We start from the raw sequence: 21,658 nt of genomic DNA on the forward strand, positions 1-21,658 counted from the left end.
GTTGAAAATAAATCTACCAACTGTAGCTGCACTGAAACAAATCGTACCAAAAATGTCATTTCGTGTTGCAAACCAAATTATGAAAATACTGCAATTAAAAATTTATGTAGGTGCATAATCAGATGATTTAAAAAATGAACCAATTACCAAAACATGCCTCAGTATGCAACACTAGTAGAAGTTAAAATAGTTGTTCTCTTCCATTTTTTTTGTGGTTAATTTTTGAGAGGAGAGAATTAAAAAATAATGGTAATGAATATGTGTATTCGTTTGTAAAGCAAAAGAATTCAAAATCGTTTTAAATGCTGAAGATTGAAATGAATTTATAATGAACCAGATGTCTTCTCAAACTCAATGGTGCATATCTGGCTCTATTCAGTACTTGTATAGAAAACAATAAAATTGTTATATTAAATGTCTAAAAACGAGTGACTACTGTAACTATTCATAACATAAAAGCAGCAATGAGACACATAAATTTAATACATTTATTAGGAATTTCTTGAAGTGTGACATTACATAGGAATGGTGCCCAATATAGAAAAAGTATTTTACTGAAAATATCCAATAGAATTCTTTTCATAATTTAGTTAGAAAATAACTATTTACATTTACAGTATTTTTGCATATTCAAATTTCCCTTTACATTTATTAAATTAAACGATTCTTTGGTACCTTTTAAAATGTTTATAATTTCAGAATTCAGGCAGGAAGTACAGCACCTGAGATTTTAGTGTTTTTTCCAACCTAAAACAGTAAACATTTAGCTACATATAGCTATTACATTTCGGGAACTTGTTTATAATGCAGGATGATATTCAAACGAATAAGTGGTTTATGTTCACTAAGCAGTGGGTCTGTCTTGACCCTGGGAGAAAGTCTGGAACCTGCTGAAAGGTGGCAACAGTGAGTGCTGTCGGGTGTCTTAGGAAGGACCACAGCAGAGTCCCGGAAGCAGCTCACCCACCCATTAGGAAGCTGTCAAGTCTGGTGACAGCTCTCTCCAGAGTATCACACAAAAAGGTCATCACACGGAGACTAAAGTTCAGCATTGCTTTACATGTTTCAAACAAATAGTACGGAAATGTCATGCAAACAAACTACGTCAATAAGTAATGTAAGCATAGAAAACAAGCCTTCACAGTATGCTTCTAAGGGAAGTCTCCTGTTTTAGTTCTGTTTTCATCTTCCTCACATCCATAAATCTCCAGTGGCTCTCACACACTGTGACTGACCCCGTCAGGAATCATCACTCATCACTTACCTTCAGCTGACTCTTACACCAGTTCGGGGGACTGATTAAATATTTGAACTAGTAGCTGTTAATCGACACCCTAAACTTATAGTTGGGCTTGTCAATGCTGTGCTTTTCGCTATTCAGCAATAAGCCGAGTTCATTCTCTCTCTCTATACCTCTTCTATACCGAGCTGTTTTAACATCAGGTTGAAGTCTCTTCTGCACACTAATATTACCTTCCCTTGCTAGCTTGTGCCCTGAAGTGAACCTTTGGCAGAAGGAGGTCTCAGCTACTATCTATTCTATACCAGGTTGAAGTCTTTGAGGTTGTTTCTCAGGATGGTGTCCTTGACGGCGGCGAAGACGAAGCGGATGTTCTCCGTGTCTGTGGCACAGGTGAAGTGGGAATAGAGACTTTTCTCGCTCTGCTCCTGGTATATCTTCAGTATAAACTCTCTCGCTGCCTTCGCGTCACTCTTGGGGCCTGGAACAGAAAATCATGGTATTACTGAATCAGAACCAACACTGGTCTCCCTAGACGGTTCAATCAGATGTTCATTGAAAGTGGTGAACATAGATTTTTATGATTCTTTAGGTACATGAATATAAAAACGAAACTGACAATATGCTTCGCTTTTGCTCAACATTCGAGCGAAAACCTATGTCCTCCATAGGCCCAACACATTTAACCTCGGCGTGCGTAAGATTGCAATAACAGACAAGTATCTCACCAGTGAATTCGGGGTAATAAGTCACTAGATGTGAGTAAGCAATCTTCTCTTCCAAGATGTCTGTCTTGTTGAGGAAGAGAATGACAGACGACTGCTGGAACCATGGGTAGGTTATGATGGTCTTGAACAGGGCCTTGCTTTCTTCCATGCGGCTCTGCAAACGAGAAGGCAAAGTCAGTCAGGAACAGTCTGTTGCGCTCTGAAACTCAGAGGAGCAGGAGCTACGGGGGTATATTAGCTACATTATTACTCAGCTGCATTTCAGACACATAATGACATTCTGCCACTTTAGATGAAACATCACACAAGTTAAATATACATGAGTCCTGTGACCCCTTCAACAATCCCAAGACCAATGGACAAAATCTAAACAGACACAAAGACCTGTTGCATGAAGAAGCTGTAATAAAGTCACAATCCTTGATAATTTAGGTTTCCTTTAACATAACATTTTAGTAATATCAGAGGACACATGAATGGAATTTCATTTTAATTGCCAACGAATAGTATCGGCAACATATATTTGACTGAACTGCAATAATTTGTTCCTCATGTTCATTGCATCAGGAATCTGCTCTAAATCGCCAATTTCATGTAAATTAAGTAATAAAATTACACAGTATGCCAGTCTACTGGAGGGCACCCGCACCATGGGCAGTGTAGAAGAAATACCAAAACATCTATAAGGGGGGGGGGGGGGGGGGGCACGCAGATACAGGGACAACCTGCAAGCTCCACACATGCAGAGCACCAAGCAATAAAATTTGCATGTGTATTTTACATGGAGGTGGGTCACAGTCTTAGTTTATTTAATTCAGACAGAACATGCTGCCCTAACAGTACCGAGTGCTTTTTACTCTTCCATCAAACCATAGAGTGAGCATGTAAATATCGCAAAAGGGATTTCAATGCCAGTCCATGCTGTTTAAGTGAAAAAAGCACACTGATCCACAACAGATCTCCAGTTAATATAAGCAATTTTCTATTTAAGGTGCAATTTTTTCATGTATGCAAAGTGAAAATGCCGTGCATGTTTGCATCTTGCATGCATGTTTGCATCTTGCATGCATGTTTGCAAATGGTATTTCATCTAAAAAACATGTGTACAAAAACAACAACTGTACATGAGCTGGATATTCTCTACTGGTATAGAATAAATTAGTTTAAGAGATGAAGAATATACTACCCCCCCGTGGCACATACCCTAAAGCAGCAGGTTAACTGCTGTTGAATTTGATAGATGGTGTTTGAATCCCAGACTGGAAGACCAGAGAAGTGACTGTACTGAATTATATGACAATGCAAGTCCTTAAAACAAGAATGCAGTAATTATATTACCATTACTTTTAATCTAGTGCAAATACAAATGCAGGAATCCATCGACTTATGTCCGAGTTTGGCCCCAGATTTAGGTTAATCTGGACGTATCTCGATCATTATAGTGGAGAAGTCAAATATACTGTACAACATAAAATGCAATACCATGCACATTTAACTAAACCTCTATAGCAGCATGATCAGTTTGCTTTGGATCTTGCCGCATGCTGCACACACGGTAAAATACACTCATTAACATCCACTCACTAACATGTCTGCTAACATGCCTCTCAATAAATGGGATGTGAGAAGGACCTGCACGTAACTCCACAGGACGCAAGTCGATGGATGACTGTAGCTGCAGTCATACTTCTTTTTTCCATTTTTGGGTCTTTGAGGTGCCGCTCCTTAGGAACGATGCTGCTTGTGTCGTTTGTTACATAACAGTGAAAAATGATGACACTAACCTCATTATCGCACTCAGCTAAGACCTGGTCATATTCACTCAGTGCAACCAGAAAGATGATAGAGGTGACGTTCTCAAAACAATGGATCCACTTCCTTCTTTCTGACCTCTGACCTCCCACATCCACCATCCTGATGAGAAGAGCATGAGATTATCAAAGGATCCTTCGGTATCCGGCTTTGATGAAGGGTGAGGGGGGATGATGCTTGTTTCGGGGGAAACGCAGAGTATGCCAATCTGTCCTCTACTGCTCTCCCTGACATCTGTGTGATGTGATTTTCACTCCCCTGTTTCAAAAGCCTGAAGATGCTTTGTAATCATCAAAACCAACCAATAAGAATGTACTTTAAGTGTCCCTGTGTATGCAGACCTCAGGCATGTACCTGAAGATGACAGTCTCCAGGTCAAAGCGATATTCAATGATCCCTGTGGTGGCGACTCGGACTCTCAGAACATCCTGCTCGTTAGGGACATAGGAAGGCTCCGAGACACGATCCAGGTCCGTCAGGTAACTGTGGAACACAGAAATGAAGAATGGTGCTGGCTCAGTAACAGTAAAAAAAATAGTAGGTGATGCATCATGTCATAAGGTCACATGGGCAGGGTCACATGACACACAGGATGCTGTTTATATCATGTGTGTTTCTGTAATGACCTAAGTAAAGACAGTCCAGTTGTTTTAAAAATATACAACCGTAGATTTATTAATCATAACATGAGTAATATATAGTAGGTGAATTGAGAGTGGTTTGATTTTCACTATTTCATATTTTGGCTTTTACTGTTAGACTAAATGGGAGGCACACCCATCAAAGTGTCCTGTATGCGTAACTTTATTGATCTCTATGGGGAAATTCTCTTTTTACCTACCCATGTCACACAGACACTGCTCAGCCAAATGGCGACTTCAATATTAGTTTAAACACTAGAACTCGTGGCCATAGGTGGAAATTAGTGCGAGAACCTTTTAAACTAAATTTGAGAAAACACTTCTTTACATAGCGTGTAGTTAGAGTATGGAATAGTCTTCCTGTTCAAGTAGTGCAAGCTAAAACCCTGGGTTCCTTTAAATCAGAGCTAGATAAGATTTTAACAACTCTGAGCTCTTAGTTAAGTTCTCCCCAAACGAGCTTTATGGGCCGAATGGCCTCCTCTCGTATGTAAATATCTAATGTTTTTATGTTCTTATAAAGGTGAGGACAAGCTTAGCAGCCACCCATAACAACACCCATGGAACTGGGGGTGCAGGGCCTTGCTCAAGGGCCCACAGATGTCGATATTCTACCAAGGCTGGGCTTGAACTGGTGACCTTCTGATCGCAAGCACTGAGCCACACACTGCTCCCGCAATCCAGTGTGGTGATGAGCGCAGAATGCATGCGTGTTGGACTTTAGGTAAGGGTTTTGCTGCTTGGATTCCTGCACTCACTATTTGGTGGAGTCAGACAGCTGGTACTCCCGCCTGCGGTCGTAGCACTCCTGCAGTCCGCCGTCGGTCCACAGACTGCGGATGGCCTCCACGTACTTCGGCTCCATGGCAGTCACCCTGTCCACCTCCACCTCACTGACGAGGCTGGCAAATTGCTGTAGAAAGACAGAGAAGCTGTTTGAGGCGAGGAGGCTGAAGTGCATCTCCACCACCCCTCTGTTTCTGCCTGACCCAGAGAGTGTACAGATTAATTGGGCCCACTTGTCTGCAGCCTTTATATATCCCTTCTGCGTAATGCCATCGTGGGGCCATACAGCTTACGTGTTGAGAGAAGCTATTTCTATATGCAATGCAAACAAAGTGGTATGTGCCTGTTTCCCCTCAGCACCTACCTATTACTGTGCTCCGCTCTGATTGGTAAACCCAACAGCTTATTAGAATGATAAACAAAACAGTAACCAAATGCCTTTAAACACGGGATGAGTCTACCGAACCATTGGTAGGCGATGATGGACCTGTACAGGAATCCCCTCCACACTGCAACACTACCCTTGTTCTCTGCACAAATGTCACACACCGAAGCAACGCTTGGCATTTCAGTTCACCACAGCAGGTATAGGATGTGTCGAGCAATAGCACCGTGCTCCACACGTGTGGCTCTCAGGAAAGTCGAGATGCTTCATTCCACCACTTTCCATCAATGGCTTCAGTGACAATAATAAAGGCCTCAATTAGCTAATAACAAACCTGACTCAGGCCCACAGGTTCAAACGATGGAGCCTTGCAGGATCTCTCCTGTATGATGCACAGAACATGGAAACCCAGTAACTCTTGCTTCTCATGTATTGATTGAGCTGCGTTGAAACTATAAGCCATATGTGAGCTAATGCTGGATTTTTGGTCTTTAATAGATGATTTGTAGATGATTTGACAGCTTTGGGCTTCATGGTTCCACGGTTTCCTCCAAGACAGTGGGTGTGTTCAGACCTCAACACCGGAAGAAATGGTACCTCAGATTATCACCACTGACTGACATATTAGTCTAGTGTCCTTGGTACCCTGGTACCATTCCTAACGAGGCAACGAGACACTCATACACATTAAAACTAAGATTGATTTACATACACCAGTAATGTGCAAGAAATTCATACATCTGGGTTTTTAAAAATCGACCACCAGTAAAGATTGCATAGTACCACATACATACAATAGTATTAATGCTGAGATTTTAGACATTAATTAATACAGTAATTCTATCTAAAATTATCTAAAATCTTTTGAACTACATACACACAACCTACAACAAATAACTATTTTATGTTTTCCAGGGGCCATTAAATGCATTCTAATTATTAAGACAATGTTTCATCCATTCATAATCCTTACCCAATACAGAACATAGCCTATGGCAGGAGTAACAAGGCACAAGGCTGGGAGCAAAGTCCATCACAAACCATTCAGTAAAAGAAATTCAGAGACGCCAATTCGCCTGACTTCTTGTTCTTGAATTGCAGATGGAACCCTATTCCTAAAGGTCTTAGGCTAATGGAACACATGGTACTGATCACCCTGTTATCAACGATGCTCCAGTGCTACACATGGTACTGATCACCCTGTTATCAACGATGCTCCAGTGCTACACATGGTACTGATCACCCTGTTATCAACGATGCTCCAGTGCTACACATGGTACTGATCACCCTGTTATCAACGATGCTCCAGTGCTACACATGGTACTGATCACCCTGTTATCAACGATGCTCCAGTGCTACACATGGTACTGATCACCCTGTTATCAACGATGCTCCAGTGCTACACATGGTACTGATCACCCTGTTATCAACGATGCTCCAGTGCTACACATGGTACTGATCACCCTGTTATCAACGATGCTCCAGTGCTACACATGGTACTGATCACCCTGTTATCAACGATGCTCCAGTGCTACACATGGTACTGATCACCCTGTTATCAACGATGCTCCAGTGCTACACATGGTACTGATCACCCTGTTATCAACGATGCTCCAGTGCTACACATGGTACTGATCACCCTGTTATCAGTGATGCTCCAGTGCTACACATGGTACTGATCACCCTGTTATCAGTGATGCTCCAGTGCTACACATGGTACTGATCACCCTGTTATCAACGATGCTCCAGTGCTACACATGGTACTGATCACCCTGTTATCAACGATGCTCCAGTGCTACACATGGTACTGATCACCCTGTTATCAACGATGCTCCAGTGCTACACATGGTACTGATCACCCTGTTATCAGCGATGCTCCAGTGCTACACATGGTACTGATCACCCTGTTATCAGTGATGCTCCAGTGCTACACATGGTACCTCCACATGTCATTAATGATGCTACACTTCCTTCCGTCATTAACGGTTCAGAACGAATGACTAAACAAGAGAACTTGCACTATAGTGCTATCCGCTGTGTAAAGAAGTGCTTTCTCAAATCCAGTTTAAAATGTTCTCCCACAAATTTCCACCTATGGCCATGAGTTCTTGTATTTTAACTAATATTGAAGTAACATTGTTTGAACAGCATCCAGCCCTGTTAGAATCTTATATACCTGGATCATATGAGCTTAAGCAAGAGCCACTTGTGGGGGACAATATCAAAGGCCTTCTGGAAAAGTAGATCATGTCGTAGGCCTTTTTGTGATCGATTTAACTTAAGTCGATTAGTTAAACAGGATCTGCCTCTCCTAAATCCATGTTGGCTATCCCTCAGAATGTTATTTGAATCCAGGTAACCATTTTCACTTGGATTATAGCTTCCATTACTTTTACAGTTATGCAAGTTAAACTGATTGGCCTATAGTTTGCTGGATTACTTCTATCCCCTTTTTTTAATATGGGTGTTATATTAGCATGCTTCCAATCAGAAGGTACCACACCAGCAGATAAGGATTTCTGAAATAGTAAAGTTAAAGATCGTCAAATAATATCCCTCATCTATTTTAAAACTATAGGTAAGATGCCATCAGGGCCCTGCAATTTATTTATTGTGAGCTTATCCAGGCTTTGTAGCACAGCAGCTTCAGTTATACATATATTATTATAATATTAGCTATATTAGTACCCCATCCTGGGTTTTTCCCTGACTTGCGGCCACAGCCTCTGGGATATGCTCCAGACCCCCCCCCAAACAGGACAAGCAGTTACAGAAAATGGATGGATGGTTGGAGCCAAATGCATATGTGCAATCTGCTTGTTGAAGGTTGTAAAACATGGATAAAATGTTCTTCCGTCTAGATATTTTTAAAACAAATTCCGGCAGGCTTAAAATAGACTTTGAAAGGCATATGCGGAGCATTGATTGCCGAAACAGTTTAGCAAATATGTCCAATAAGAGAAGGTCAGGAAGATAAGTATGGACTTACAACATTCTGGTCATTAGCATACTTGATGTTAAGGGTGTCCATGGCGCGGATCATGGCCTGCATGGAGGTGAAGATGTTCTGGTAAACCAGCTTGGCAAAGCCCATCTTGTCCTCCTCCGAGTAGCCTGAGCCGTGGATGATCTTCATTTGCTTGATGAAGGTGCTCTTTCCGCTCTCTCCAGTTCCTGCATGAAGAGTTTGGATGAGTACAGATGAGTCGTCAAGCTCCTGAAAGTAGCTGCTTCCTACATCGGCCCTTGTTTGGTTTGTGTATGTGTGTGCTTGTGCGTGCTCTGGAGGCTATTAATTTTACAAACCGCTTTGATTACATCTTCACAACCTGGCACACAAAACATGCAGCAACAGAACACTAATTCAAAGTGTTAACTGGAGTTACTGAACTTCACAGCTTACAAATAATAACCTCACTCTGTTGGCAGGAAAATCACTGTGGCAAGGAATTACGAGTACTTTCTTGCATGACTGGATGATCTTGGGGCATTCTGACATTCTCCTTAATTAAACATATTGTATAATTGCTTAGTAAAATGTTACTACCATATAATTTGCATCCATTCCATAATGTTCTCAAAAGATTCCTATAACATGATTATAATAATTTAAACAGGAAGCTTCAAGTTGCATTAATCTTCTCTCCATGGACAAGCAATGTTCCTTCCCGCTTTACTCCAGTCAAGAGGTTCTAGGGCTTAGAAGTGGAATTTTGAAGAACAATGTAGAGAGAATTTATGAAAGATTAATCTCTTCAGATTCTTCAGAGTTCTGCTTTAGTTTAAAAGCTCAGGTGATGTGTGCTGTATTAAACCTTGTGGATGATATTGTAAGAATTTCTTTGATAAAACAGAGATTTATTATTATCAATTGCTTATTCATACATCTTCATATGGGGGGGGGGTGTGGCTTAACGGGCTACGCCTCTATGTCTGTGATGGGAAGGTCGCCAGTTTGAGCTCAGCCTCAGCAGAGCAGTGACACATCCGTGGGCCCTTGAGCAAGGCCCCTAACCCCCAGGTCCTTGGGTATCAAAAGGTGGTCAACCCTGTGTGTCTCATGGAGAGCCAGAAAGAGTGACGTGAAATTCCCCATGGGGATTAATAAAGTACCTTCTATTCCAGTCACTTTTCCTAGCTGGAGTCCTGAATCCTATACCAGACAGCACGCAAGGCAAGGCATGGGATTAGGCCACTTAGCCTGTGACACCAGTCCATTGCTGGGCAACAATCCACCTAACTAAAACTTTTCAGGACTGTGGGAGGAAGCTGCACAAAATGAGGTGAATATGCAAACTCCACACCATGCACTGAGCCACCATGCCACCCTAGTCACTTAAACATATCGTGTAGAAATAAGATGCTTGCTTACTCCATACTGCTTACTCCCTTCTAATGGTTCACGCTGGCTTCCACTAGAGGGCACTGTTCATGCCTCTTTATTATCTAAAGGCATAAGCAAACTAAATCATCTGTCCTGTTACTCTTGAAGGTGGCATAATCCTTCTGGGCTGACTCCATAAAACAGAAAACAAGACAATGTTAACTTCTGAGTGGCGGGGGCTATTTACTTTTCCCACTTTCAGCACTTGACTTTTCCAAACTCCATTTTCTGAATGTTTCAATACGTTTGCCAGCAAACATTCCCTCACTGACAAGCAATATGTGATGGTTTTATGTTGCCAAAACAAAAACAGCCATGAACATAAAATCACACCTCCGTACACGTACCCACAGACACACACGCAAGACCTTCAGTGCCAAGAACATAAGTGAAATGCTTTGTGCATTAATATGTGTGAGGTCATTCGGACTGCAAAGAGACAGTATAGTGATATACATATGTGTGATGTATCTGTGTTTGGGATTCACAGAGAATCGGTAGGTGTGTGACGTACAACACAGCACTGTAAATATACAAGAAAACAAAAAGCTACCTCAGTTGCTAGGTAACGACAAACACTAGGAAAAGCACATGTCTCCATGGTTACAAGTCCAACGACCAAACAAAATAAAGGGAAAAAAATCAGAGCAACTTCTGAGAAGAGTCAAGTGTGATTAACTCAGTACAATTAGATTAAACTTCCTGGAATCTCTTTGTTCTCTTTAATTTCTGTGCATTGTAGGACTGAGGAAGAGAAGCCCAGTAGGTGAGCAGATAACTAGTCACGACTTACTATGGATCAGTGTCCCCTGAAAGGTGAATTAAAAACTTTAAATTTAGCAAAAATTAAAAGTAAAAAATCCCTCAGTACAGAAAATGAAAAAGTCCAGCAAACCTTCTGAACTTTTTATACCAGAGAGGGTTTGTGTCAAAGCATTGGGTCGGGATCCGGAGTTTTGATGTCCTCTGTGTAAACTGATTGGACCTTTGTTTTAAATTATGACTATATTTTAGTGGTCGTAGTGCACTTAAAGTGTCAGAATGTCAATTCAAACAGACTGGAAGCAAGGGAGCTTTTTAAGGGCTGCTGCTGCGTTCATCAGAGTGGGAGAGTTACAAATATCAGCCGTTTTTCATTTCTGATTATTAATTGGTATGGTTAGCATCTCCATGTTGTCTGATAAAATTTTGGGCACGTTTGCTGGACTGAATTATCTTGTGATGCAGTATCTGCATTCATGGTGCACTTTATTCACAACGCTAACTTTCATTTAAGTTAATGATTTCCAAGGGTGAATTTTTTGTTGATGATAATGCACCAATACATGCAGTAAGACTGGTGACAGAGTGGTTTGACGAACATGTCAGTGAAACTGAACATCTCCCTTGGCCTGAACAGTCACCAGATTATTATTGAGCTGTGGGTGTTGTGGAGGAGTGTGTCAGGAAACATTTTCCTCCACCAGCATGACCTGGCCACTGTTCTGCAACAGGAATGGCTCAAAATCCCTCTGGCCACTGTGCCGGACTTGGATCCATCATTCCCAAGATGAACTGATGCTGTACTGGCCGCAAAAGGAGCCCCTACACCATATCAATAAATTACTGTGGTCTAAAACCAAAACCAGGTGTTTCAGTTTCATTGTCCCAACCCCTGTAGGTGGAGTTAGGGACACACAGAGCAGAATAAGCTGTACCTCAAACCACAGGAAAAGGAAATGGAAAATGTGCATTATATAACTTTATATAGCTTAATACACCAGAGTAAATTTCATGCAGTCTTGCAAAGAATATCAGTTTGTTTATTTACAGTCAGTGTGTGTGTGTGTGCGTGCGTGTGTGCGTGTGTGTGTGTGAGTGAATTATGTTTATAGTAAAATGTGGGGGACAAGTACTGCAGGTGGTCTGGACCTTATTATTTTATTATCCTTCATTTGTCTGATTGTTTACTGCTTTAACCTGCACACACAGAAGTTTGATTAGAGGTCTCACAATAGTTAGCAATGTTAATATATAAATGGCATTTAATTGCATTTAACCCTATGACTAAAAACTCATCATGTGTTACGATGAACCGCACAGAACCACGGTGTGAGCAAATTCTCCAAACTGCTGACATTTTGCACACGAGGCTTAATTGATTCACTTGACATAATTATTAGACTGGCCATGTACTGAAGTCCAATGTTGGATGTAAGGAAACCTTAGAGAAGCTGGGAACAGTTGGTGCTAAGACAGCACCCCATAATGATCAAGAAATGGGTGGCTAACAGCATACAAACTGGAAGAGCTGCATGTCAGTCTTACCCCTCCTAAACTGGTGAGGTGGGCACACAGTGCGGCAGGAAGCCATGATGCGAATATTAACCAGTTCTCTATAGCTGGACCTGGACACAAGCGAAAATCCTTGCTGCAATACAGTTATGTTCTCCCATCCAAATGACTGCCAGTGACAGTGATGACAGACTGAGCGCTGAAAGAGCCCATCTACATGTTTGATCCATATTTGTACAAGTAATGAAGCCAATCGGCATCTCCGACAAGATCTTTAACAAGATCGGAGTTCACCATGACCCTATACTGCAAACTGACACGTAATTCTATTTTATTATGCCTGACGGCTGTTTGTTCATTGCGATCATACATTTCTTTGAAGAGAATAGTACAAGGGGCATTTTCTACTGATGCCACAGAGAATGTGAGGTCAGATACATCTAAACCCATGTTCACTATGCAAATCATGTTTGCGAAACCAGCTTTATTCATTGTCCCTCACCAAGGGGCATTTCCCAGCCCAGAAAGTAATAATCCCTAGTAAATGACACCTGAAGCTGCATGTCAACCGGCTTAATGAGCAAACAATAACTTCAGTTACACTAATGAGCACAGAAATTCAATGAAAATCACTCCACTAAACCCTCAAACTAGCCTCAAGCTAGCTATTTCGGGAATAGACCATGTTCAGCAAGTTGCTGCCCCATGTGGAGTGCCTGGGAATTGCATCTGGTCAACACTCAAAGTATTTGTTTGGGGCAACATCAACTAGTGCATGCTTTGACTGGTTTGCCTGATTTGTTTTATGGGATTACTTCACCTCCAAGATAAATCCTCAGGCATAACAAGTCAACCTGTAGCCAACCACAGAAATAATTAGGCTCACCACCGAACACATGGCGTTTTCCATCCTCCCCTGCACAGTTATCAAAATGATGCCCAGACTCCCTCCATACTTCAGCACATGGAACTTTAAAATGGCTTTTAGAAAAAGAAAACCTTTTATCCTTTTAGGGTTGGAAAAAAGCCACTGCCTCAGGAGCCTATGGAGGCCCAACCTTGTGGACCCTTCCACGAGATTCTCCGGAATGTTTAGTACACAACCTTGACAGGAAGCTACTGTCCAGTCAAGGAAATTCAGCCATGGAGGATTCCCTATAGCACTGTACCATGATCCTGCGATGTGAGGCCGCTCCGCTGCTCAGTGACCCGTCTCCATAGTACTCCCACCATAAGCCGGTTCGCTGGAATAGTCAGCTGTAATGCCACACACCTTCAGGGTGGGGATTTGATCTTGAATCTCCTCCCTGCTCTGCTGAGAAGTTCTCTCCGTGTCCTGCAGGTTTCCTCCAGGTATCAGATTCGTACTGACAGGGACAGGCAAGACAGGTAATTGCCTGGAGCCCCTGAGCTGGGCTGATTACACAGTACATTGCAACGATAAATCTGCTTTATTTGTGTATTCTGCTTTTCGCAGTAAAGTGAAAACAAAGCAATTGTGTTTATTAAATTCTCTTTATTGATCTTATTGATGGGGCGGCTTGGTGGTGCAGTGGTTCGCACTGTTGCCTCACACCTCTGGGACCCGTGTTCGAGTCTCCGTCTGGGTTACATGTGTGTGGAGTTTGCATGTTCTCCCCATGTTGTCGTGGGGTTTCCTCTGGGTACTCCGGTTTCCCCCCACAGTCCCAAAACATGCTGAGGCTAATTGGACTTGATAAATTGCCCGTAGGTGTGCATGTGTGAGTGAATGGTGTGTGAGTGTGCCCTGCGATGGGCTGGCCCCCCATCCTGGGTTGTTCCCTGCCTTGTGCCCATTGCTTCCGGGATAGGCTCCAGACCCCCCGCGATCCAGTAGGATAAGCGGTTTGGAAAATGGATGGATGGATATCACACTAAAATTTCATAAATTGAAGCATGTGGGGTGGGGTGCGTTGGAGTTTTTTTGCCTAGGGCCCCAGTCTTCCTGAAATCACCTCTGCTGGGTATTATGGTTTATACCTGATGTAGTTAGGCCAGTGGGTGCATGCAGCATGCAGCATGCAGCATGCATGTGGCCCAGCCAAGGTGTTACCCTAGCTGGGAGATGGATCGATGTCTGAAACTACATTTGATTTACAGCAACCACTTTCACTAAATATCCCCACAAATACCTTTGATCAGTGCAGTTTATTACAGGGGCTGAATATCCTGTCAGGTTACTGAAGTCCAACTATCTTTACAATGATGAAAACACACTGTGCACAAACCACCCTGATTAGCAAAGATTTGGTATAGATGATGGGGCCTTTTCTTTTTAAAGCATTTGCTCATTGTTGGTGCCATTTTTGTTGGAACATCCTTTTAGGACAAAAAATATTTTTATTGTTAGAATTGTTGTGTATATTTGCATGCGTGTCTTTTGAACAAATGCTAACCTGCGAACCTCAGCACCTAAGATTATTTTACATCGATTTGCATCATTGATTACTACTGTTAATTACTTAGCTCACCAAGTGTTTCTGGTATGTTCGAGTAGTGTTGTGTTTAAGTACTTTACAGACGACATGCAACGTACTATTTAAATAAGTAAAGCAGAATTTCTGTGTTTCTGGGCTCATCTTCTTGTGTGCTTTGATTCGTTGGAAAAAAGAAATTGCACGTACTGAAACATCAGAGATCTGTCACTACATGAAATGCTGAAACACCCCAATCCAGAGTGTCATCAGTATTGCACTGTCCTAATTAATATAACCCAGAGAAACAGACAATATTATTTGTGAAGATCTGCATCCTCTCCAGAGCAGAAATCTCTTATTGCAGTAACTGCTTCCTGTTCATGCCCAGTCACAATTCAGTATTAATTCTACTACATTGCCCTTTGGGGAAGGGGGGGGGCAGCCTGGTGCTTGTGGGCGACAGCCCACAACATATTAAAGGGTCTGGTGTATCTGCTGGACACACATTTTGCCTAGACTGGGGGGCAGGTAAACGGATTCTGGCTGATTGTTGCCCCCCCCCCCCCCACTCCTCTCCATCCTGGCTGGAAAAAGAACATTTACCGTGTTTGGGTTTGTGTTTGGGTTTATGAAGCGGTCAACGGCAGGCGAAGGAGTGCAGAGGGTTGCTGAGTATAAACAGTGTGCAGTGGAGCCGGGTTCGGGGCCAGAGGTGGAAACGCGTCTCGGTCTGACTCCCCAGAAATGGTCACCGGATCACAAAAAAAATACTTCCCTATTCCTGAGTGTGAAACTGTCCAGGTGTCACCAAAAGAATTAAACAAACTTTCTCACCAATCTAATATGAAGGAAATGCTGAAGCTTCAATCCATTCAGATCCTGGGACTACGGTGGAGTCCCGTCTGATTCCGAACCTCTGCTGCAAACTGCAGTTTTCGCCTAAGCGTGACACCCTGCTGAACATCAGGCACCTGCGTTTGTTTGGACACAATTATCACCTTTGGCACAGAACACTTATATACAAAACCGAAGAGTCCTCAAGGCAAAAAAAAAAACATCCAAGAATGCTAAACCGGGGGGGGGGGGGGGGGGATTTGTTTAACAAATTGGGGCTGGGATGAGGATCAGTTTAGAGGTGAAAGTGAAATGATCAGCAGGATGGTTTCCATAAGAAAATAAAGGAGACATGAGATTTATGAGACTGGACAGCTGAGCAGACACCTGGGGGGGGGGGGGGGGGGGGCGCTCTGAGACAGAATGGCAGAATCAGCTTAGCATCAAAATAAATAATACCTTATGCAATAGTACAGCATCGGGTAAAACACCTTCGGTGCAGATTCTTTAAAGACATTTTCTTTCCCCATAAACCACACATACAAAGCAGGCTTCTTTAAAGGCCGGTTCCTTTAAAACACGGCGCCAAAAAGTGGCCCCTCCCTCGAGGTGGCACGGCAGCGTCTGTGATGTTCCGTCCCGTCGCTGGGATGTTTCCATTCGCGGGGAATGCCTGTGTTTCCATTACAAAGCAAGGTAACTCAAATGGGGCTCCAATCCAATTGTGGTAATTGCGAGGGGGGACACATCAGATCAGAAGGGATAACACAATGCTGGGAATGACCCATGCCCATTAAAAGAGGACTGGAAATCTCAACTATGGTAATGGGCCTTGAGTATCGAGAGCTGCTGCACCCAACACAGGGGACACCACTAAATCGTCATGGTAACGAGTGCGGAGGCCAGGAGAAGCCCCCTTGGGAAGCTTTTTATGCCGTCCGCAGAGAAGGGCTCCAGCCCCAAGAGGGACTCTTCATAACAGAGAGCTGTCACTCGGACGTCATTCTGACCTTCATCTTCCACAGCAGTTTCCTCATCCCAGTCCTCCACAGACAGTCCGCGGTTTTGCTCCCTCCCAGCTCCCAGTAAAAACACTGTTCTACAGTACGCAGAGGTGACCTGGGGGGCACAGCGCTGGTTTTACCGCGGCTAATGGAGCACTTATTTCAAATGGAAGAAGGCATTATTCCAGTAAGACCAAGGGAGACGTTTCCTTGTTATTCTAATGCTAAATTTAACTTCAAATTTTATCAATATCATGCTTTAAAAAATACTAAAGTAGTGTTGCATTGGTTTATAAAATAATTCTTAAACAGCCAAAGACATTAAAATTAAGCAAAATTATTTGGAAACACCACCAGATACCAGCTGTCACTATAACTTGATTAAACTCGATTATTTGAAATCCATCAAAATTCCTCCTTGATTACTTGGCAATAAAGTGGAAGGAAGATGGCACAGTGGGTACAGTGGTCGGCACACACTGCACACGTGTGTGTGTGGAGTCTGAATGTTCACCGAGTCTTTCTGCCTTTTCAGTAGATTTCCTACCATTGTCCAATAACGTAAATGAAGTGGAATACCTAAACTGATCTTAAAAAGACAATGCTGCTTTCTTTGAAAGGCTACTGTGAGCGTTACTGTTTAGTACAGTATATTACCTGTTCTGTCCCCAAAATTACAGCACTGTGTGAATGCTCCATGAAGTTACACTGTAAAGGCAGCGCTGCATCCAATACATAGGGACAAATTAAGATTAAGACCTACAGATTAAGATTAAGACCTACAGAGTACTCAATTCTCCATCTGGTCTGCAATGGTGACCTTTGCATTTCCAAAATGCTGTCAAGGTCAAGGACAGCCCTCTGTTACGACATATTTAAGCTAATTAGAATCTCGTAGTGTTTTAAACTCTAAAAATAAGCACTGTTGACAAAATCCTAAATGTGTACCATTAAATTTAAAAAGAGCAAATTAAAATGAAAAGTGGTGTGGATCTTAATACCCAAAGCTTAAGAATGTGCCAGACTGTTGTGCTGTTTGAAAATGCTTTGGTACCATTTTTCCATGTTAATCAAAAAAATTAATAAAACCTGCTCCTGGATCGGAATATGTGCACATTTCATGAAACTGGACAGTGCTGTTTGTTAGAGCCACATCAAGCCAAGCCAGTAAACATCCCTCATTAATCCTGATGAGCCTTGTGAAATTTTTAATTAAATCCCCAAGGGCAAACAGGTAAATGGTGGGATGTACTTTCACGACAAAACAAATCAGGCTTAATTACACATCTATCCATCTACATTATAAAACCTTGACGGATTAATAACGACGTGTCAAGGTGCTTTGATAGATTTGACGGCTTGCAGGATGGTATTTTGGCCAGGATTGGGTTTGTGACTCTGTACATCCATCTTCCAGTCATTTATCCATTCCAGACTGGAGGGTGGGATTTGGAGCCTATCCCAGGCAGCACGGTACAGGGGGCTGGGGTATATCATAGCTGGGGCGGCAGTTCAGCACAGGGTAAACACGTACAAACAATCACACACATTGGGGAATTTTTGGAAGCGAACTAAAGGCACATATTTGGAGAAGGAGGCAACCTGGAGAAAACCTAGATGACATGAACACCTCGGATCACCACACCTGTGTCACTATGCGGTCTAGTATAATGCTGCATACTGCTGCATTGTAGGCTCACTCACAAATCGGAATGGTAGCATTTACAGCATTTTCCTCAATGTCCAAAACATGCCACAGAGCAAGGCGACAGTGGGAAAGTGAGGAAAAACTAAAATATTGCGAAGCGGTCTGTTGCAGTGTCCTCTATCGCGAACCCGCAGTCCACAGAGTGCTACACATTTGCTATTCATTTGCATACATTTGCATGCAAGAATAAGCCTGAACCAAACTTAATGTCATGTCACAGTCACCCAGAATGGTTCAGCTGCCCGGTGTCCGTGTTTAATTAACGGCCACATGCGTAATTAAAGTCGTGCATTCTAGAATTAATAAAGAAAACAGAACAGGCACCTTCAGACACACTGGGCCAAAAGTTCCTGTGGAACACTGTATGCCAGGGTTGGACCCAGCTCCTGAAGATATACCACTCTATAGGATCAGGCCTTTCAGCAGAATCTTGGAGCAGGTGTAGCTTCTGCGTAGTCCAAAAGCGAGATGCTACTGAAAAGCCTGAGTGTCCGTATCAGGTGCGCAGGGTGGTAGGCCTCCAGGAGCAGCCCTGCAGTATGCAAAGCCATTAAACCACCACTGTCCTGTCCAACAGATTATTGGCTTTGGTGTTTGTGATAACCGGAAAAAAATGCAAAGGGAGTGGAACGCGTACAGTCAAAAGGAAAATCGAGGGGATTTCATCAAATTAATTTTTTCCATACATAGAATAACATTTCCTTCAATTTGAAGTCTGTCCAAACTTGAACTGAAATCCCAGAACGTAGCCTAATTCACATAAAAAGTCTTACTTATGCGAGATGTTGATTTGGTATAAGAAACAGTATGAAAATGAAGAAGCAGTAAATAAAAGGTGCGCTGGCAACTGTGACCTTCCGGCCGGAGTCTCTCACTCCGCTACCTGCAGACGAGGTACGGCTCACTCCTCATCTGTTGCCGGACGTACAGTAAGTTTTATAACTCACATTTCTGACACCACTGCACATTATTCTTTTTAAATGACAGCGTACTCACCTAAGAGAAGCAGCTTGAGCTCTCGACGCGAATCCTTCTTGTCCCGGTTCAGCTGTCTCTCGATCTCCTGGTTTATCCTTCGACACTCCCTCTGCTCCGCTGACAGGCAGCAGCATCCCGCCATCGTATAAACTTCTGATCTTGACCTTCCAATTTCCCCCGTGCAAACGGTTCAAACAAGGTTTCAATAGAGAGAGAAAAAAATATCAAATGCTAAATATAACCGCACTTTCGTATGATCTGCCCTCCAGATTACAGTCCACACTCCCACAATGTTAAGTTAAACGCAAAGATGATTATCAATTAAGTTTTCTTTCTTTTTTAAAAAATCAAAATTGTTCCTTTAAAATTAAAATCATTAAGATTGTTGCTTATTTAGTGCGAGGTCCGTTTGAAAAGGAGTTAACAGGCTCTCTCGCCACGGCAGGCACCGGAAAATGCTGTAAGTTTTCGGGAGTCGCTGCAGAGACTTACAGGCTGGAAGAGGGAAGGGCGGAGGCGGGGCGCTACCCTGCCGCGGCACGTGCCGCTTTCGGAAGGACTTCGGGGGCGGGTATTCATAAGTTTTACAGCTCAAGCTGGAAATGATTACTCCCGGTGTCATACACCGTGTTTGGTTTTAGGTCCACAATTCCAAAAGTATATCTGAATAAAGAACTACCACAGTCAGTAATGTAGGGGTGACATGTTAAGTTAGTTTGACATTTTGAGGAACATCTCAACTTGATTCATCCATCCATCCATTTTCCAAACCGCTTATCCTACTGGGTCGCGGGGGGTCCGGAGCCTATCCCGGAAGCAATGGGCACGAGGCAGGGAACAACCCAGGATGGGGGGCCAGCCCATCGCAGGGCACACTCACACACCATTCACTCACACATGCACACCTATGGGCAATTCAGTGATTCCAATTAGCCTCAGCATGTTTTTGGACTGTGGGGGGAAACCAGAGTACCCGGAGGAAACCCCACGACGACACGGGGAGAACATGCAAACTCCACACACATGTGACCCAGGCAGAGACTCGAACCCGCGTCCCAGAGGTGTGAGGCAACAGTGCTAACCACTGCACCACCATGCCACCCCAACTTGATTCATATTATACAAATTATAATGAAATGTTGCATAGGGGAGTCGTCCCTTGGTATCTTTTCTATTCATTTCTTTTGTACACACCCTCTCAGTGAGGTCTGATTGTGTTAGCTCATTAATACCGCATGATAAATAACATCGCTTGTCTCCATCACTAAACCCAATATGCAATACTTCCTAATCAACATAGACTCCTATAAAGGATGCCTGTACACGCACAGTCTTTACGTAGTTTCTCTTCGCAGTGCTCAACTCCAGGGCCACGATGGGACAACAAAGGTCTCTGTGATAAGTCAGCCGGAGAAAAAGTTCCTGATTCATGGACAATTAACGCATGACTCCATACAAACAGACAATAAACTGTCCGTCAGCACAGTCACATTTAATAAATAAGAGAAAAAAGACTAAACAAATGGCAAAACCAGGCTGAACAAAAGACGGCTGCTGAGCGTCTCACACCAGTGGTCTTTTAGTTAAGTTATGGTAGCTGGAAATAAGACACAGATCCTAGTTAAGTCTTGGGAAAAAAGCCCTACACCAAGACCGAATAAGTATGACGATTGCCGGTAAGAGTGTACAGGAGTTAAGACCTTCACAACAAGCAATACAACTGGTAACTAGAAACCACTGCGGTTCAGATTCAGTTTGAGAGGGGAACCAATAGATCAGAATAAACCAATATCCAATCAGGGGGCTGTATCATGAAGCAGGATTTCTTGCATAGCTGGACGGATTGTCGGATAATTGTCGGATTTAAGGTAGTCCGGACTAAGTGCAAGTGAACAGGGCCGGAGCAAACTTTGAGGTCACTGAGGTCCGGAACTTGGTAATTTTTTGAAAGCTAAAAGTAAAATTTGAAGCTAAATATTCCCCTGAATCAAAAACAGGTTTGATTAGACTAACGTTTCACATAACTAATTAATTAAAAAAATAAAAAGTCTGTGCAGGGGACGGTATCAATAATGTGACTGTCGAGGCCCACCCCCCAATCCCAGGTCCTAAACCTCCCTATTTTTCCAAACTTGGCTACAACCCTGCAGGTGAATGAAGATAAAATCTATTTAATCTGGGGTACTGTCACAAAACGCTCGCGATCGCTGGGTGAGCGTGCAGGTTGGCGAGCGAGCAGGAACAGGCAAAGTACGGGAAAAGGGGTTTAATTGCAGGACAGGAAACATTAGACATTGACTAACATCAATGACGGACAAGGGAAACAGGTAAGATCAGGACTTAAATAAGACAGGACTAATCAAAGTAAGTGGACAAAGCTGGAGACGATCAGGGAAGCACACGTGGGTAATCAGGGGGCGTGGCACACACGAGGAGCCGACGAGCC

General features: G+C 42.9%; 1 protein-coding gene across 2 annotated transcripts; it reads right to left on the bottom strand.

Annotated features, from left to right (window-relative positions):
- Positions 1-517: 517 nt before the first annotated feature.
- Positions 518-19,754, bottom strand: gna14a (guanine nucleotide binding protein (G protein), alpha 14a). Of its 2 annotated transcripts, XM_048988694.1 has the most exons (8): positions 19,705-19,754; positions 19,231-19,376; positions 8,582-8,766; positions 5,180-5,334; positions 4,135-4,263; positions 3,753-3,882; positions 1,969-2,122; positions 518-1,721 (listed from the first exon to the last, which is right to left on the bottom strand). In XM_048988694.1, exons 2-8 carry the CDS (start codon positions 19,352-19,354, stop codon positions 1,540-1,542), a joined length of 1,059 nt encoding a protein of 352 aa, XP_048844651.1. In that variant the 5' UTR covers positions 19,355-19,376; positions 19,705-19,754; the 3' UTR covers positions 518-1,539. The 2 variants fall into 2 exon arrangements, with proteins under 2 accessions (XP_048844651.1, XP_048844641.1); XM_048988684.1 differs by lacking the exon at positions 19,705-19,754 and having other exon boundaries at positions 19,231-19,691.
- Between the last annotated feature and the right edge of the window lie 1,904 nt (positions 19,755-21,658).

This window comes from Brienomyrus brachyistius, chromosome 2, assembly GCF_023856365.1.
Source record: "Brienomyrus brachyistius isolate T26 chromosome 2, BBRACH_0.4, whole genome shotgun sequence".
In the NCBI taxonomy this organism is placed as follows: Eukaryota; Metazoa; Chordata; class Actinopteri; order Osteoglossiformes; family Mormyridae; genus Brienomyrus; species Brienomyrus brachyistius.